Below are 20,765 nucleotides of genomic sequence, written 5' to 3'. Positions count from 1 at the left end.
TAGTGGTTTGTTCTTTTCGTCACCTTTTACGACTGGCAGAACATACCAGAGGCCTATTCTTTATTACTACTACTATTATTATTTATTTTTTAAGGATGTAGGATGGAAAAAATGGGGAATGTTATAACCGTGACAGGAACGGTCACGGAGTTGCCGCTAATGAAAATGTGGCGGGACCGAGTGGGAGCGGCCTGCGAACAAACAAGACAGATGAACAGGAATGGAAGGACAAGCACGATGACGGACAACCAAGCAAGAAACAAAGATCAACAACAAAGTATTAAGCAATGGGGTCACAAGAGGTAACCTCACGGAATCAAAACAATGTCCACTTGTAAACGGGGAGTAAGCACACTCAACATAAACACGATGTCTGTCAGCGAGATATCAACCAACTCAACGCGTATACCAGACTGCCTCGCTGAGTGAGAGGCAGCTCCCTAAATACACGACAGGGTATGTCGCTATTGGCCACTGGGATCGCATATCATGTGCTCCACAATGGTGCCCTCACGTTATATTTGGGGCCAGGAGTGCGCGCAGCCACAGCATATGACACGACTGCTGCAGAGACCAGAGACCTCTAGTTGTGATCAAGTTCCATGCCATCTGGCGCAGATTCGAAACCTGCGGCATTCGTTGCCAGAGGGATGATGACTTTGGATAAAACTGCTGGGCGTGGAGAGGGAGGGGGGGGGGGGGGGGGGGGGGGGAGGACAGTGTGGATAAGAAGAGGAAAAAGAGTATTCTGATGGAGCTGGAAGGATGGGTAGGTCCCTGGGCAGATTTAGTGGTTAAGTTGGGAGATGTTTCATTGCAATAAGATGTGGACAGTGTGCATGATGCATAATGTTGGCAGGGATGTGCCAATGAAAGTGTGGCAGAGTATGAGGGTTGGCAATTGGAGGAGAAATGATTGAGTGGTTGATGTCAAATAAACTGGAAGTGCAGGAAATATGCAGAAGTCCAATGTGTGATAGCAGAGCGGAGAATGTATAGGTTCATACAGGATTTGGGTGGGGTACAGAAGGTGGATATAAAGGTGAGGCTCGGTGCATGCCATTCCAGAATTTACAGTGAATTATAGAATTTAGGTTCCATGGAAGTCCTGGTGATATAGCTTAATTAATATGTCAGATAAAGGTCTTGAAGGTGTGTAGTATATGTGAGGGATGCAAACCCTACGTTCAGCTGGTTAGAAGTTTTAGTAAATTTTGGGTATTCTGTTGTATGTTTAGTAGATGGTCTTCCATGATAGTTTCTGGTTGAGAGCTACTTTGAGATATTTTAATGTTTTGGTTAAGTGGACATAACAGGTGTAAATGATGAAGTGGAAGATATTGAGGCATAAGTTATGGGCAGTTTGTCCTCTAATCATTACCTGGATCTGGGAAGAGTTGATCTTGAATACCCAGTGGTTGTACCAGGAGGTAACCTGAATGAGATGGACTTGAAGAGACTTCTGAGATTTTGGGAGGGTAAGTACAGGTTAGGAAACAGAGATCATCAGTATACAGGAGGAGAGGATTTAGTCACATTGGCAGTGTAGAGCATCTTGGATTGAAGGCTGACCCTTAATAAGCTGACCAACATTATTAGAATGTCTTTTAGCCTCTTAAAAGCAACACATGACTGCAATTGTACAAGTACACAAGACTTTGTCCAACCTGTTGCCTCTAAGCTCAATACATGCTTACCAAGTGCTATCTAGGGAACACGTTGGTGGCCTATCCATTCCACCAACTGATGAAATGTGAAAGTAATAACTGACTATTTGCCCCATATATGATGTAGTAATTGGGTCTTATCTTCACAGTTTATACAGAAACATTATAAAGCCATCAGCAGAGTGTACCCAGATTCTCCAGAAGAAAGTAAATTACAGTTCACAGGTCCATCAATGACAAGTCTGTTAGGGCCTCAAAGCACAAGATCGGATTGGGAAAGTACAGAGAAGAAAATTGAGAGATCCTGACATATGGCTTAAGCAATTTAGGGAAACAATGGAAAACTTAAATCTTGTAACAAGGAAATAAAGCCCAGTCTTCCTGAATGTATTACATACGGTTTAACCACTGAGTCACCTCACTTGCTTACAATCTTTGACACATTGGGATTCCTCACTCTTTGGAAAACACCGTTCATGGAGTAAATAGTATCAGCAAATGTCTATGTATTCTGATTTCTTCCATAAAACACCATGTAGCTGACATGTACACATACTCTCTTACACCACCTTCTACCGCTGGAGACTTCATTTTCAAAATTACTATTTACAATATAGTGGTCAAATTTTGTTATTCACTGTGAGTTTTGGTAAGTGTGGTTCTTGTAATGATTTTGTTCAAACTTTCAATTCCACATGCAGGTTTTGCTGGCAACTTTCTTAAAATTACTGGTGTTGCTCATATATATATATATATATATATATATATATATATAAAAACAAAGATGATGTGACTTACCAAATGAAAGTGCTGGCAGGTCGACAGACACACAAACGAACACAATCATACACATAAAATTCAAGCTTTCACAACAAACTGTTGCCTCATCAGGAAAGAGGGAAGGAGAGGGAAAGACGAAAGGATGTGGGTTTTAAGGGAGAGGGTAAGGAGTCATTCCAATCCCGGGAGCGGAAAGACTTACCTTAGGGGGAAAAAAGGTCTTTAAATATGTCTGCTTGTGTCTGTATATGTGTGGATGGATATGTGTGTGTGTGCGAGTGTAACCCGTCCTTTTTTTCCCCCTAAGGTAAGTCTTTCCGCTCCTGGGATTGGAATGACTCCTTACCCTCTCCCTTAAAACCCACATCCTTTCGTCTTTCCCTCTCCTTCCCTCTTTCCTGATGAGGCAACAGTTTGTTGCGAAAGCTTGAATTTTGTGTGTATGTTTGCGTTCGTTTGTGTGTCTGTCGACCTGGCAGCACTTCCATTTGGTAAGTCACATCATCTTTGTTTTTAGATATATTTTTCCTACGTGGAATGTTTCCCTCTATTATAACCATATCATATATATATATATATATATATATATATATATATATATATATATATATATATATATATATATATATATATATATATATATATATATATATATAGTGTATGTTGCATAGTATTGTGCAATAAGAAAATATCTTTATTTAAAAAGTGAATTGCCATCCAGGTATAAATCTAGTTAAGGGAAAATCATTAGGATGAAGTGTCATCATGTAAATCTGTTTATTAATGAATAAATGTCATTAATAACAAACATGGAAACTCCAGGTATGAATACCAACACAGTAGGAAAAAGACAGATTCCTAATTACCATAATGAAGAAACATCAAGTTGCAGACAGGCACAATTAAAAGGCACTTATAGCTTTTGGCCACAGCCTTCACCAGTAAAACACAGAGATGGACTTGAAGAGACTGCTGAGATTTTGGGATGGTAAGTACAGGTTAGGAAGCACATGTCATGTAAACATGACCACCAACTCCAGCATCTCGGACTGGAATGGCATTGCGGGTCGGGATGCAGGAGTTGGTGGTCGTGTAGGCACGAGGTGTGCTTGTGTTTCAGTGTGTGTGTGTGTGTGTGTGTGTGTGTGTGTGTGTGTGTGTGTGCGCGCCTCTTTTACAGGTGAAGGCTGTGGCTGAAAGCTATATGTGAGTGTCTTTTACTTGTCATTAATAATAGTAGAACAAGTGCTGCAGCGTATGACAGAAGTAAGTTGCTTCTGAGAGTTAAGGCTAAAAATCTATAGCATCATGATAGAAGATGGAGTGCATAGTTTTACTGTTAATTTTAGATCAGGAATTTACTTTACATGAGATGATCAAGTGTTGATACCATACTTTCTAACCTGTTAAAATGATATATATTACATACTGTACATTTATCAGTTATAAAAATTAAAGCTGAGTGCAGCATTTCCAATCAATAACTAATGAAAGGATTAGTTTCTCCAGATGCAGGAATGTTATTAAAGTACATTATAATTGTTCTTATTTGCACAAAATGTTTTTTTAATCACATCTAAATTGCTTTCAGATGTTCATTACAAAAATTATTCTGAAACAACTGACATTTTCCCATCATATACTTGGATTAAAATGAAATACTAATATGTCCATTACATTAATAATCATCTCAGAATCACTGTAATGGGTGTTTGTAATTACTTTGAGACAAATAGAATATTGGCAGTGGACTTTAATTTCAGTGCATAGAGCTTTTCATTAATAGGCAGTTGGTGGATGATGCACTGATGCTAAGCAGCCACATACAAGTCAGCAGGCAACTACTGTAACAATCCTATAGCTATGACGAGAGCTGGATCCGATATCTAGAGTTAGCAGTAATGTTCCTGAATGAGTTGAGTTAAGATATAATTCATCATTATATCTTATTAGCAAGCTCATATTATTCATCACACCAATATAATTATTCAAAAGCAACTTTGGTCACTGTTGTGTAACACCCCCCTTTCCCATGCTAAAATACATTTACTATATAAGTTCCTTTTGTAAGCATTCCTGTATAAAATTTAGTTTAACTCACAGAAGCACCACATCCTGTTAAGTGACAAATCATCTTATCTGGAGGCCTGTCCATTGCACATTATCCCTGAGTTATAGGTCAACAACCTATCTTTTCCAGACATATGATGGCACCTGATGTCCCTCTCTAACTCTATTGTCTAGTGGGTTATTTTTTCTGTCTTGAGACCTACCTCACAAAGCCACTGCATTAAAAATTCTTAACATTGCAAACATTCAGTACGAATATACCTTGAATGAAGTTCTGCATATAAAAAAGATGAATGCATAATTCTGATAAGAAAAAAATTTGAAAGCCATTCCAAAATCATGTATGAAAAAATTGAAGTGGTATCTGAAGACTGTCTGACATTGTGAAAGATGCATCTATTGTCACATACTAGGTGCAAAACTACAGTCAAACCAATTGGTTTGCAAACATGGATATGCACCAAAACAGAAGAAACTATTTACAATGGAAGGAAGGCTAGTGGCAGATGTTTCTTGGGATGTGCAAAGCATCATCTGTAGAAAGTAAAACAATGACAACTCATATTATGCAGTTTTAGTAGATTGTCTCCATAATGAGTTCAAGCAGGAATGATAAGGTGAGGCAATAAAAAGTGCTCTTCAGCAGGACAAATCACATGAAAATGCCTACTAATCCAAAACACCTTTTTTAATGTTTTTAAATTTTTAAAAATGTAAAATGTTATCTGAAAAACTATTTTCAAGAATGGATGTTACTTTGCTTCAAGTACATAAAACTTTATTCCTTAGAGGTTCTGCATATGACATTAAATCTGGCCTTATGGATGCAGGCATGTCAGATACATACCTGAGAACCAAGAACCTTACAAGTACAGCCTGCTGTCTGACTGAAGCATATGTTGCCTTGGCAGCAAGGCTGAACTCATGAAAGTTCTGAGATGTGTATTCAGTTCCTTTTGCTTCTTAAAACAGAGTTCCATCAAGTCCTCAATTGTGCCAATCACTACCTAGCAGAGTTGACATGTGCAGTGTTCTGTGTTGCAGGTGCGTGTGGAAGGGGAAGTACTGGAGCTGCAGCCAGAGCAGTACCAAGATCTGTATGATGCAGAGCCACTCTTCTGCAAGATACGGTCTCACATCTGCCAGCAGGGGAAGCCTGTTGACTGGTATGAGCACAAGCGTCATCATGACGAGGTGTATGACCGTGTACGTAATGAGGGCCTCGAACTGCCCATGCCGCCTCACTTGTGAGTACACTATGCTTCCTGTCTTCTCACTCCATGCCCCAAAAAACTTTATTCTGAAAACAAGGTGTGTGTGTGTGTGTGTGTGTGTGTGTGTGTGTGTGTGTAGAGAGGGGGACTTGGATATAAAGTTAAATACATATAATTTACCAAATGAAAGCTTTGGTAAGTTGATAGAGACAATAACAAACACAAACGCACACAAATTTCAAGCTTTTGCAACCCACAGTTGCTTCATCAGGAAAGAGGGAAGGAGAGGGAAAGACGAAAGGATGTGGGTTTTAAGGGAGAGGGTAAGGAGTCATTCCAATTCCGGGAGCGGAAAGATTTACCCTAGGGGGAAAAAGGAACAGGTATACACTCGCACACACACATATATTCATTCGCACATATACAGACACAAGCAGACATTTGTAAAGGCAAAGAGTTTGGGCAGAGATGTCAGTCGAGGTGGAAGTAAAGAGGCAAAGATGTTGTTGAATGACAGGTGAGGTATGAGCGGCGGCAACTTGAAATTAGCGGAGGTTGAGGCCTGGTGGGTAACGGGAAGAGAGGATATATTGAAGGGCAACTTCCCATCTCCGGAGTTCTGATAGGTTGGTGTCAGTGGGAAGTATCCAGATAACCCGGACAGTGTAACACTGTGCCAAGATGTGCTGGCCGTGCACCAAGGCATGTTTAGCCACAGGGTGATCCTCATTACCAACAAACACTGTCTGCCTGTGTCCGTTCATGCGAATGGACAGTTTGTTGCTGGTCATTCCCACATAGCAAGCTTCACAGTGTAGGCAGGTCAGTTGGTAATTCACATGGGTGCTTTCACATGTGGCTCTGCCTTTGATCGTGTACACCTTCCGTGTTACAGGACTGGAGTAGGTGGTGGTGGGAGGGTGCATGGGACAGGTTTTACACCAGGGGCAGTTACAAGGGTAGGAGCCAGAGGGTAGGGAAGGTGGTTTGGGGATTTCATAGGGATGAACTAAGAGGCTACGAAGGTTAGATGGATGGCAGAAAGACATTCTTGGTGGAGTGGGGAGGATTTCATGAAGGATGGATCTCATTTCAGAGCAGGATTTGAGGAAGTCGTATCCCTGCTGGAGAGCCACATACAGAGTCTGATCCAGTCCCGGAAAGTATCCTGTCACAAGTGGGGCACTTTTGGGGTTCTTCTGTGGGAGGTTCTGGGTTTGAGGGGATGAGGAAGTAGCTCTGGTTATTTGCTTCTGTACCAGGTCAGGAGGTTAGTTGCGGGATGCGAAAGCTGTTTTCAGGTTGTTGGTGTAATGGTTCAGGGATTCAGGACTGGAGTAGATTCGTTTGCCACGAAGACCTAGGCTGTAGGGAAGCGACTGTTTGATATGGAATGAGTGGCAGCTGTCATAATGGAGGTACTGTTGCTTGTTGGTGGGTTTGATGTGGACATATGTGTGAAGCTGGCCATTGGACAGATGGAGGTCAACCTCGAGGAAAGTGGCATGGGATTTGGAGTAGGATGAGGTGAATCTGATGGAACCAAAGGAGTTGAGGTTGGAGAGGAAATTCTGGAGTTCTTCTTCACTGTGAGTCCAGATCATGAAGATGTCATCAATAAATCTGTACCAAACTTTGGATTGGCAGGCCTGGGTAACCATGAAGGCTTCCTCTAAGCGACCCATAAATAGGTTGGCGCACGAGGGGGCCATCCTGGTACCCATGGCCGTTCCCTTTAATTGTTGGTATGTCTGGCCTTCGAATGTGAAGAAGTTGTGAGTTATGATGAAGCTGGCTCATTACCTTCCGCTCCTGGGATTGGAATGACTCCTTACCCTCTCCCTTAAAACCCACATCCTTTCGCCTTTCCCTCTCCTTCCCTCTTTCCTGATGAAGCAACCGTGGGTTGCGAAAGCTTGAAATTTGTGTGTGTGTTTGTGTTTGTTATTGTCTCTATCAACATACCAATGCTTTCGTCTGGTAACTTACAGCATCTTTGTTTCTAGATATATTTTTCCCATGTGGAATGTTTCCCTCTATTATGTAAATACATATAATTATAGAAATAGATTAGTGGCTTAAAGCTAATGAAGAGAAACTTGTTTAAATCCTTAATATGTTGGTATATTTTTCATCTAAGAGACTATATTGTACTTACAAACTAATTGAGGGTTCCACATCATAGTGAGAGATCACTGTTATGACCCAAGGAATATTGAAATAAATAAATGAAACCATCTGAGTCAGTAGAGCCTCAGTGACTTGCAATACCATCACTCAATGGTCCACAGACCATGTGTGTGTATGGTCTTGTTACAGGAAGATGGTTCAAATGGCTCTGAGCACTATGGGACTTAACATCTATGGTCATCAGTCCCTTAGAACATAGAACTACTTAAACCTAACTAACCTAAGGACATCACACAACACCCAGTCATCACGAGGCAGAGAAAATCCCTGACCCCGCCGGGAATCGAACCCGGGCATGGGAAGCGAGAACGCTACCACACGACCACAAGCTGCGGACTTACAGGAAGAAGTTCCCTGGGTCTAATGTAGGCTAATGCTGGTAACGAATGTGTCACAGAATGTGGTTGAGCCTGAAATCAATAGAAATTCACAATATGTCTGATACAGTTTTGACCAGGTTATACAGACTTCCTAACTGATGACTCTTTTGAAAGATGTCGATATTGATATTCTCTCAAATACCGGAAATGCTGATTGATGTTACTTGATATTCAGCTTTCATTACCTTTCCACAGTGTAGTCTCCATTGCAAATTAAAAGATATAATGCAGTGCCCAGTGACAGTTTGTTATTAGACACAGTTACCTTCAATGATTTAGATATAAATGTGATATACAGTGATTTATCTGAATATGATGATCGAATCTAGTAGTAGTAGCAGAGTTGTTGTTGTTGTAGTAATAGTAGTAATAGTAACAGTATAGTACAGTAAAATAGTTCATCTGTGTATCACTTTCAGGTGGATAGTGGACTGTCACTGTATTAACTGAAGACTATAAAAATAATTCATGTATTCAGGCACTGGCATTTACACACTTGCAGGTCTAGTTGGGCAGAACTGGACAGATAGTCAGCCATGGCTTACAGTGAGAACCAACCTATTTGTCTGGCATAATTTAGGGAACCAACAAAAAACCTACATTAGAACGACAGTATGGGAATTAGAGCTTCCAACTACCCAAATACAAGACAGCCTGTTTAAAATAGTGCACCTTTATTCAGTTTATTCTTAGAGTACAATACTGTTTTGATTCCACTAATTTCTCAACATAAGTCACTACACACTCTAAACACGTATTATTTCACAAAGTAAAAATCTACTTCTGCAGTGTTCATTCATTTATTAGTGCCAGTCAGTGCACACAATATCACCTAGCATCAGAAGCGTGGCACCATTCATGGTAGGGATGCAGATCCATAAAATTTTTGGTGTTTGTTTTAAAATTGTGTAAAAGGAAATAAAAATTTATAAAAAAAAGAAAATTTACTTAGAAACTTGATAAAATCATAAAAGTACAAAATCAAACACTTTTTACTTACTTTAACCTAAACTGTTACTGTTGAAGTTTGATCCGTCCATTTGGAAATGAAATCCTTTCTTTTATTATAATTTGCATTAAAATGTGAATAACTTTCTCCTTCATCACTGGATGACAACTTATGCATTTTTCTGTATTGAAAGCTCTGCAAGTGCATTCAGTCTTCTCATGCTTTTCTGTTTTCTCTTTCCTTTTTTTTATATTTGTAAAACCAGCTTTTGTCCATGTTACATCACCTCAAAACAGCATTCAGAATTAAAGATATAAACTATGAGGGTCATTTGGAAAGTAGAGAAGTTTTTTTTCTACAGAAATTTTTATTTGTCATAATTAAATGAAACTGTATTTTACAAACAATTTAATACCCAAGCAACTCTTCTGCGTAGTCGCTATTCAAATTTAGGCACTTGTCATACGATTTCACCAGCTTTTCTGTGCCTTCTGCATACTCAGTTGCTGCCAAGTTGTTGAACCACTGATTAATGGCTTCTTTAAGTTCATAACCACTTTTGTAGCATTTTTCACTATAAAAAAAATCTTTCAATTTGGGGAATAAATGGCAATTACTTGGTGCTAGGTCTGAAATGTATGGCAGATTTTAAAACATTTCCCACTGAAGTTGCTGAAGCAAGTCCTGTGTCCCTCCTGCTGCATGAGGCTGATCACTATCGTGAAGGAGGATGAGTCCACTGGTTATCATTCCATGCTACTTGTTCAATGGAGCAGTGATGTCATTGAAGCATCTGACAGTAGGCTGCTGCCTTTATGGCCTCATCTCTAGGTATGCAGTCGATGAGCGGGAGACTCTTACAGGCACAGAACACCACAGCCACAATCTTTGTTTAACTTTTTTTGGCTTTGTTGGGGATTGCGAATACCACCATTCCATTGAATGGCACTTTGTTTCTGGTGCGAAATGTGATATCCAAGTTGCATCACCAGTGCCAATGTGATTCAAAAATTCATCACCATCCTTTTCACAGTGGCTGAGAAATGTCAATGCAGCTGCTATTCATTTCATTTTGTGTTCATCTGACAAAATTTGAGGAACCCACATGCTATACCACCTCTGAACTGATGCTTCATTCATCACATTACCATTGCCTCATGGCTAAAATGCATTTTCTAAAGTAAAATTTATGACTTGACCACAGACTTAACTTTGTACTTAGCATCCATGGGGAACAGTCACGAGTCATTTTATCTGTGTATATATTCATCCAATAAAGTATAAGTCCACAGTACCATGCTGTACCGCATTTATATCATACACGCACCATTATTGGCTTTCATATATCTTTTTCATAACTGAGGATGGCTACTGACATTAAACTTAAGAATTGAATAACAAGTATAAACATAGAGTTTTAAAAATAGCTATCATTAATATTGGTGGGAATGGGGCGGGGAGGGGGGTGAACTGGAGCCATTACTGATGGCAATGAAGTTTGATTTTCATTTTGCGTACTGAAGCTTCCTTTCTTTAAGTCATAAGTCATCTAACCGTTTTATGTCCTCTACATTTTTAACCCTTTAGTGCCATGGAAGTTATGGCCTGGTGTCTTAACAATCCTATCATCCTGTTCCTTCTTCTTGTTAGTGTATCTGTATGTTCCTTTCTTCGCATATTCTGCAGAAAAACTTTTCATTCTGTACCTTATAAGTCCACATTATTCTCAATGTTCTTCTATAGCACCACATCACAAATGCTTTGATTTTCTTCTTGTCTGCTTTTCCAACTGTTCATGATTCACTGCCACTCAATACTGTGTTCCAAATGCTCATTCTTAAAAATTTATTCCTCAAGACCCTATTTTTAGCTAGGAATATCCTCTTTGCCTATACTAATTTACTTTCTATGTCTTCCTTGCTCCATCCATCTGTGTCCCCCCCCCCCCCCCCTTTCTCTGTCTTGCCCTCCAAAGGTAGCACAATTCCTTAAGTTTGTCTGCTTTGTAGTCACCAATTTTGATTTTCGGTTTGCTACTAATCTCATTTCTGCTACTCATTACTTCCATCTTTCTTCAGTTTCCTCTTAATCCATAGTCTGAAATTCATTAATTTTCGTTCCATCTAACACATCCTGTAATTCTTCTTTACATTTACTGAGGATAGCAATGTCATCAGTGAATCATATCACTGATATATGATGCACAGTTGCACCATCGTCTCATAAACATCAAATCAGCAGATGTAGCAGTGGACTGTTTCTCCAAATAACGTAGTGTGAGGTCAAGGGCTTCTACTGAATCACTGTGTGGCACCAGCTCTCCTTTGTCGCTTTCAGCCTCATTGTCACTTCTATCACAGCAGTCCACTTCTTCCTGGTCTTGAGTCACAGCAGCAACCAAATCAGCATCAGTAAGGTTCTCCACACATGCCCCATCTGCTGCCATCCACTCATCTACATCTCCTTCACTAGCTTCTTCACATCCAGGGATTGTCTGTATCATTTGTAGTAGATTTTCCTCTTCATTTTCAATTAGGTTGTCCTGATATTCAAGAGATGTCCACAGTTTTCTCCACAATTTTCTCAGAGTATTTTCTGGAATATGCTCCCATGCCTCAGCGGCCCAATAAACAACATCCTTCACATTGGTCTTTTTTTTTATTTTGTCCACTAAAAGAATGCTATCATTTTGGATCAGCATTCTTAAAAATTGATTTCTGTAAATCAGTTTTAATGTTTGCAGTTTGCCCTGGTCCATTGGCTGTAAAAGAGGTGTAACATTTGGTATAAAAACTTCACCACAATTTCTCCATCTCATAATTCCTCAGTGCAGGGGTGAGATGGCGCATTATCAATCAAAAGGATTGCATGGGGAGACAAATGATTTTCCTCAGAAAACCATGAAACAAAGGGAACAAACTGGCCGTGACACCATTCTTTGAACAGCTTACCATCCACCCACACTTTTTTCTGGTTGCAATAATATACAGGCAAGGACTTCATGCTACAGTTTTCAAAAGCTCTGGGCCTAGCAGATTTACTGATCAGCATTACAGACAGCTTGTGATTACCAGCAGTGTTGCTACACACTAATAAAATCACACAATCTTTGCACATTTTAAAACCAGGAGCATGGTCTTCTGCTTTTGATGCCAGGCTTTTTGTTGGCAATGCCCTAAAATTAAGGTCAGTCTCGTCAGTGTTATAAATTTGTTGAGGAGAATACTTTCCCCCTCTTATCATTTTTTCAAACTCAGCCATGTATTCCTTCACTGCATCATGGTCAGAAGAAAGCTGCTCTCCAGTAATTGTTAGCTGATGGATTCTATGACTTTTTTGAATTTGTCCAACCAACCCGTACTTGCACTAAAACACTCATCACCATTTATTTACTTGTTCAGGTAAACAGCCTTCTCCTGAACCAGTGCTCCACTAAAAAGAGTTCCTGTGTAAACCAAAGGAAAAAAGCTTTATCCACTTTATTGTACTGGGACTGTTTCAAAGTCTGCTGAATTTTGAGTGTTTTTCCCAAAGACGTTGCACAGGACTGTTCAAGCTTCACTCTGTTCTTCTTCCAATCACAGATGGTTGCTTTAAAGACACCCAGTTCTGTTATCAGTTTAGATACATTCTCACCAATGTCTATCCACTTCAAAGCATTCAGTTTTTCTTTGAGAGTTAAAAATGTTGTATGTTTCCATTTACTCATGACGAAAATACGTACACCATTACACCTGAATGAATACAATACAACTGTTACGCATGCCAGCAATCAATAACTAACATAACCAAGCACTTTGCGAGCCAACTGGCAGTGCAGTAACCTCAGACACTACAAAGATCTCAACAATGCACAACAACAAGCGTAGGGAGTGAGAGTGAGCCATTATTCCCACAATTGTTCCCATTTGTTACCATGGTGTACCAACTTATCTGCTTGGTATAATTCATTCTAGAAACTCATCACCGTGATTCTGGCTAATCCGAACAAATCGGTAATCCGAACAAGGTCTGGTTCCAATTAGTTCAGATTAACGGGACTCTACTGTAATAATAAAAGTTAGCCTTTGCCATACACCATGCAGTAGACTGTGGAGTATGTATGTGGATGTAGATACACTACTCACAAATCTATTTTGCATCAACTATATGTTATACAATGGGTGTTCAATAAGTAATGCAACAAACTTTTTATTTGTTCAGCAAATTTCAGCTGAAAAAATGAATAATTTGTTGTGGGGCCTCGTGGAATATTCCTGCTTCGGCCTCTATAGTTTTATGAAGTTATGGCAAGTGGTGGCACTATATTCAGCCTTCAAAATGGTGCCTGTAATGGAAGTGTGTTTCAAGCAGAGAGCTTGCAACTGAGTTTCTTCTGGCAGAAAACCAGATCATTGCAGACACTCACAGGTGCTTGCATAATTTCTATGGAGACCTGGCAGTGAGCACAATCGCAGTGACTCACTGGGCAAGGCATCTGCCATTATCATAACTGGGTTGTGCAAACCTGTCCAACCTCCCATGTGGTGGACAGCCATACACAGCTGTGACTTCTGCAATGTTGAAACATGAGGACACTCCCATTCACGGTGATTAATGGGTCACAAAAAAACAACCAACTTCTCAAATGGAATTCTCTGTTAGTAGTGCCGACACATTCATTCACCAGTTGAGGTACTCAAAGATACCAGGAGACCATAAAGAGCAATAATGGACCATCTGTGCAGAATTGCTTGTGTGTTATGAAGCTGATCATGATAATCTTTTGTTGACCTTTGGCACTGGTGATGAAACAGTGGTTCATCACTTGAACTGGAAACAAAATGGCAATCCACTGAGTGGCACCACGCCACCTCTGTTCCAAAGCAAAAGTTCAAAGTCAGACCCTCAAATGGTAAGCTCATGGTGATGGTCTTCTGGGAAGGTGTTATTCCATTTGATGTCCTTCCTCATGGTGCAACCAACAACTCAGATGTGTATTGTGCCACCCACAGGAAACTGAAGACACAACTTCAATATGTTCCGCATGACAAAAATGCAAATAAACTTTTGCTCCTCCACAACAGTGCAAAGCCTCACGCAAGCCTGAGCTTTGGAGAGAAGCTCACAAAACTCCTTTGGACTGTTCTTCCTCACAGCCTGGACCTCACACTGTCTGACTTCCAACTGTTTGGCCCAGTGAAGGATGCACTCCACAGGAAGCAGTTATGTGGATGATGGGGAGGTTATTGATGCTGCAAGACATTGGCTCTGATATTGACCAGTAGAGTGGTACCATGTGGGCTTATAGGCCTTCCCAGTGACGTGACCTAAGGCTGTCCGACTGAACAGAGATTATGTTGGAAAATAGGGTTTTGTAGCCAAAAGGAATGGGAATAAAATGATGTATAGGAATCCAGAATAAAACCAGCCTGTTCTTCAGAAAAAAAGTGATGCATTACATACTGAAGCCCCTAATACATTTTATGAAGCTGCAGAACAACATCTCTGTATTCACGAATGTATGGTGGGGTTCTCACAGAGGGGATACATTGCAATAAAGTTTGTACAATATGATGGTTATTGATGTGACACTTATGCTACCACAGAAGCAGTACAACAAGTAACAAGACACAGCAGTGGCAATAGCCTTGCAGTTGCTGCCAGCCTCACTGCGGACAACTTCGGAATATGTCAAATATTTACTTGAGCCTGGAGAGAAGTAGGGCCCTCTTTCCAGCATTAAAAGTGATTTTGATGTCTTAGCCACATTTGGTACACAGCATAGCGTGACCTAAATGGTGCAAAATGTAAATTGGCCAGTGACTACATTTGTTACTGAAAACTTTTCAAAATATTTGCTGTGTTTTACTTAATTTAGAGGTATCACAATAGATATGGGCCATAGTGAAAAGAAAACTAGTTCACTATCAAACTGTGACATCAGACAATAAGATGCAAAATAATAATCTTTTTTTGCTGAATAATTTCCTCAAAATTGAATGAGAAGATTGTATAACAGACAACACACACCAATCCAAAAACAATAGTTTTAATTTTTAGGTAAAACATAGAAGTTTTACTGAGAAGCTAACTACAGTCTCACCAACAAAAAACCTTTTTATGCACATCAGATGACTCATTCCCCTCCCCATGCTTCATACTATACAGTTGTGTGGAGCAACAACCCTATGTTGCATCGGGCAGTATATCAGAGAACTGTATCAGTGTTATATTGTTGTCATCCCATTGTGAACCACTTAAGCTTCTTCAATTATATTCCTCCACACTCTATCAATGTGGGTTGCTGTTGCATTGTCACATATCACTTCAGTGGAAAACATCCTGAGTGTCACTGAAATGTGGCATAGGCATTGTTGGAGGAGCTCGAAAGAAACATGCATTTATGAGTAGTTACATTTATCACTGCTGGTTAAATTATGCATACAGAATGTAAATTACCACTATTAGGCAGTAGGAATAACTCTAAAAAGAAAAGAAATTTACAAAAGGTAATATCACAAATACATTTTGTGAAGCTAAGCTATTCCACATATTCAAGTCTCTGCATGCAAAGACTGATATCAGTTGTACTGAAATAAACTCAAGAGTGTCATAGCTATTTAAATTTAAAACTTACTCGAGTTTATAATTTCTGATTGCAGTTTTCTTCACTGGCTATGCCAGAAAGGGTTCATAGATTTGATTTGTTGTTTATATTATCAAGTAACGAGATTTTGTTGGATATTTCACAATGAAGAGCAAGTAAACTGTATATTCTAGGAACATGGAATTATTTTAGCTGAGAGATTATTAAGGCTGAATGACTGAACTAGTTATAGCAAGTGATTGTAGCCCATTCTGGAGCATAACAAGCACAAATTTAAGATGTCAGATCTCAGGAACTGCACTGTGGATGTCTTTTGGAAAATAGAATGCCCATGTTGAAAAATATGGCAGGAATATAGCCTTTCATTCTAATAGTATTACTGGATTGGCTACTTTTCATTACATTACTGTATTATTAATTTCTTGCACTTATTATTTAACAACAATTAGTAAAGCTTGACTTATTATTTCTGTCTATGCTTTCCTGTTTCAGTGTGGCCTACAAGCTTGTGGCGAACATAATGGACTTTTATTACGCTTACGACGAACTGATTGGTGACAGATTATTGTTCGTTCTTGACCCAGATACAAAAAAATGGAAGTACAATCATGTATATGCTTAAATACATTAAGAACTACAAACACTGCCATTTGTTTATGTATTACCATTTTATATTAGCGTTATCATAAATTAAATGAACTTTATTGTGTACACATTTTTGTTAGCAGCTTTTGTTTGTTTGTCATATATAATTATTTTTGAACAAATGAATTTGTTACACTATCAAGTTCATACGTGTAAAAGAGAATACACTTGAATGTGCTATTGTGATCCTTTGTAAAAATAAAGGTGGAAAAATGATAGTGGTTACAGCAGTTATCTTTTCAAGCTTCAAAGTTATCACTTACTATTGATTTCTTTTGGGTTATTCTGTGTGTGTTTATGTCAACATTCCTCATTGTATGTCAGAACTTAATATATATTTGTTATCCTTTGTTCAATATGAAATTGTATTCATTTTTGTTTACAATTACAAGCCTACAATTTATGTTTGTTACTACAGCTATTTTTTCACTTTACTTAATATAATCTATCTTATATATGTATTACATATGTAATTTGTATACAATTACAACATCAGCATGCTGAACACATTTCTGTACCTTCATTGCTTCTAAGGAAATGAGAGTATGTATCATGAATATGACAGTTCATTATTGTATACTTTGTGAGTCTGTTTCTGTGAATTCACATAATTTAACAGTGCCAGTTAGGTAATTTTTAATTTCCTATTTCATACACTGTTACTTTCTTCAGTGGTGACACACCACTTATATCAGCCACACATGATATATGTTTGACTACCAATGAAGTCAGACATATACTTACAGAAAATGTAATTAGGTCAACATTTATAGCTTTTCATTGACATTTTACTGATGCTTAAGGATAAGTTGGACCAGTTTCCAACCCAATAATTCAGTCACTCTACCTCAAAAATTATTGGGACCAAATATCATTGTTATTTCTGTTACTCATCAAGGCACAAGAGTGTAGTAGTGTTTACTATAGGTTTGATACATGTTTGACCTGTGTGTTTAATGTGCCAAAATAAATAATACTTTTGAACATACAATTTTGTTTTCTTTCACTGTTGAAACATATGGTTCTGTTTTCTTTCTATATGGGAATAACAAGCAAAGTGAGATTAACAAAATTCAGACAAATGAGTACTGTAACAATGTAATGTGAATAATATATAAGGGTTGCCCAGAAAATAGTACACCACATTTTTTTTTTCTTCAACTGCTCTTTACTGAATATAATGAGAACTACAAACATGAAAGAAAGGTGTTTTATCGGCATGAACGCCCTGTCAGTACTAATGTTTGTTGTGATGGTGGAGCTAGTGCTTCACCGTGTTAACCATCTCCTCATTGTCCTCAAAATGTCTTCCATAAACGGCATCCCTTAATGGCGAATGACAAAATCAGATCGCTGCAACATGTCGGTGTGACCGCTGTGGATGTCCTTCCCGACCGCTGCAGACCCTGGAACCCCATTGAGCCGCCTTCTGATGACCTAACCCTCCTTGCCCAGGGACTAACTGTACTTCTGTTGACATCAGGTGCTCCACAAACTTTACCCAAGCATTTGTGAATATTCCCCACAGTTTCTTTTTCTGCAGTGAGAAATTCAATGACAGCACATTTATTGTAACGTACATCACCTACAAACGCCATTTTGAAACTGTCCTCCAGCTACACTATCTGTTGGAAATGAAAGAAACTTAGCGCACTTACTCAGGAGACTTCAAATAATACACCCATAACATTTCACATTGTTTTCGACTCAGGTAAAAAAAAAAAAAAAAGTGGCGCTTTACTTTCTGGGCAACCCTCTTCTATGCAGCACAAAAGGTCTACAAAAAATACTGATAATTGCTATATGTTAATCTTAAATATTTTGGCTAAAATTCATAATGTTTGAAGTATGCAGAAATAGACATTAATGGGAGGTAAAAATTTTGCTTATTTTAGTAAACAAGAAACATCACTAGGATAAGAATAGTAAATTCACTTGGAAGGACTAGAATTCACATCCCAATATAACCATAGAGACTGTTTTCCAAGATTTCCCTAAACTGTACTGGGAAAATGCCATGATGGCTTCGCTGAATAGGCCATGGCCATTTTCTTTCACACTTGTTGTCCAACATACTTAATGCGATTAATGAAATGAATTGAAGTCATAGAACCAGATGTTTAGTTTTATACTTAAGGGCAGTTCAAGAATGACTGGATGGAGAGGAACGTAAATAAATAGAAGGGGAAAATGGCCTGCAGTTCATTTAGTAAGTTAAACTAATTTTTCAAATTAAGATACTTGTGTCTCAGAAACAGAAAGTTTGCAATAAGTGTGTACCAGTTTCAGCAACAAGAAGTCATCTTGACTGGTCTAGCACACTTACAACATTTCTGCTGCTGCCAAAAACAAATTACTGCCCAGCACTCCACTTTATAAATAAGCTACATTACTTTCTTTTGGTTTCTTTAACAGCAAGATAAGATAATGTATTTGCAGGGATTTCAGTATGTACAAGGACATCAAAAAAAAAACTAAGTATATAATTTTATTTTTTGAAGTGATTATTAAAACTTTCACTACTCCTCATACACAAAAGAAACAGAGAAACCATTGGGGTGCCAACCACTTTTTTTTAGTGAGGGAGGGGGGGGAGGAGGGGAGGGGGGGGGGGGGGGGGGGGTAAACCCCTTCACCAATTGTGGAAGGGCAAGAAATGTAATACTTGACTGTTCAGGTCAATCAAACCTATTCAGTGATTTTGTCTAACATGAAACTTTTTACATACAATTTCTGAATGTAATTCTATTTTCCACAGTCTGAGAACAAATTATTTCATGACATCTGTAAGATTAATTTTCCCAGCTCTGATTTGATGAACATGAAGCCTCAAAGATGTCATTGTTGATCTGAGGCAAATCTTAAGTTGTAGCAAGGCATTGAATGGTATCTTAGAGGATGTTAATGATAGTGAACCTGTCATTGTCAAAATGATGAGATGATAACTTCCCGAAACAGGTATTTTAACGCCAAAGTTCAGTGTGTGTACTCCAAGTAACTCTTCCAAATGTCATAGGATCTCTTCAAGGTGAGATAGTTGCTTTACATCTTATTCGTCAAACCTTCACTCAAACTTATTCAGAAAGAGATCAAGAATTTCAAACACACCTTTCTTACTTCTTCATTCATGAGACAACTCTACAGGAACAGACAATGTTACTGTGTGTTTCACCACAAGAGCGCTCTTAGAATGTCTGCATAACATTTTCATCTGGTTGCATCAAAATTTCAATTCTGTAGAGGTAGATACATTCAATAGCGACTACCACATAAAAAATAGTGTCAAACTTTCCGAGCTGCTTCACAGTCTCACAGGACTTTCACGTCTGATTGAACTCTGTGCATTCAATACTTAGATGACAATTGCTACTCAGCATATACTAGAGATGGTGAGTTGCAGCTAGGCACAACAAAAAGACTGTCAGAAAGTGAGCTTTCAGCCAACAAGGCCTTAATTGAAAATAGACAACAAACACACACACACACACACACACACACACTCATGCAAACACAACTCACACACACATGAACCAGTCACTGGCTGTTGAAGCCAGACTCAGTTTCAACAGGCACAGACTGTGGTCATGTGTGTGTGAGTTGCATTTGTGTGAATGTGTGTGTATATGTTGCCAATTTTCAGCAGAGGCCTTGTTGGTCAAAAGCTCACTTTCTGACAGTATTTTTGTTGTGCCTATCTTTTCATAATATTGTTACAGTCCACCCTGGATTCTACTTTGTTCAATACTTACGTTACTGTGTTCTGGATCAATTCATAGTTTTCCCTGCAATGCTTCACAGATTTTACCCTTACAGCTTATTGGCCTGGGGACACTGATGTCAGCTGTTGAATTTATAGATTTGGATTTTTTTCTTATTGACACTTTATACATATTCTAGAATTTTATGTCATATGTCTTTCACAGTTACCGAGCACACTGGAAAATAAAATGGATCACTGCGTCTTGAAACTTCCTGTCATTCCAGAAACACAAATTTATTACTGCAGTGGATGGCAAAAAGCTCTTTGGCTGGTCCTGAAGGATCCCCCCCTCCATTGTTCCACTCAGACATATTAGCTGCACCATTGAAACAATGGGCATGTAAAAACTAAGTTCTTAGTGAGAGTCTTAAGAGGTATTTAATAGTTGCCAGCGGAAATGCCCCTGAGTCCAGCAGATCAGCTGAGGGTTGCTGCAATGTACACGAAAAGTAAACTGCTCCTGACCAGCTAAGTCCATCATTGAGTATGCCAAAATTCTGTAAAGTGGAGAATGTTTCATT

General features: G+C 38.9%; 1 protein-coding gene across 1 annotated transcript in view; it reads left to right on the top strand.

Moving 5' to 3' along the window:
- The window catches only part of LOC126476210 (pyridoxine/pyridoxamine 5'-phosphate oxidase-like), a 199,502-nt gene extending 182,027 nt beyond the window's left edge, over positions 1-17,475 (top strand). The window contains exons 5-6 of the mRNA XM_050103527.1: positions 5,562-5,764; positions 16,332-17,475. Coding sequence (XP_049959484.1) covers positions 5,562-5,764; positions 16,332-16,461 — 333 coding nt within the window. The 3' untranslated portion in view covers positions 16,462-17,475. The remainder of the gene's footprint in view (positions 1-5,561; positions 5,765-16,331) is intronic.
- Positions 17,476-20,765: the final 3,290 nt, after the last annotated feature.

The sequence above is a fragment of the Schistocerca serialis genome, chromosome 1 (assembly GCF_023864345.2).
Source record: "Schistocerca serialis cubense isolate TAMUIC-IGC-003099 chromosome 1, iqSchSeri2.2, whole genome shotgun sequence".
In the NCBI taxonomy this organism is placed as follows: Eukaryota; Metazoa; Arthropoda; class Insecta; order Orthoptera; family Acrididae; genus Schistocerca; species Schistocerca serialis.
This window is presented reverse-complemented; position numbering and strand designations above follow the sequence as displayed.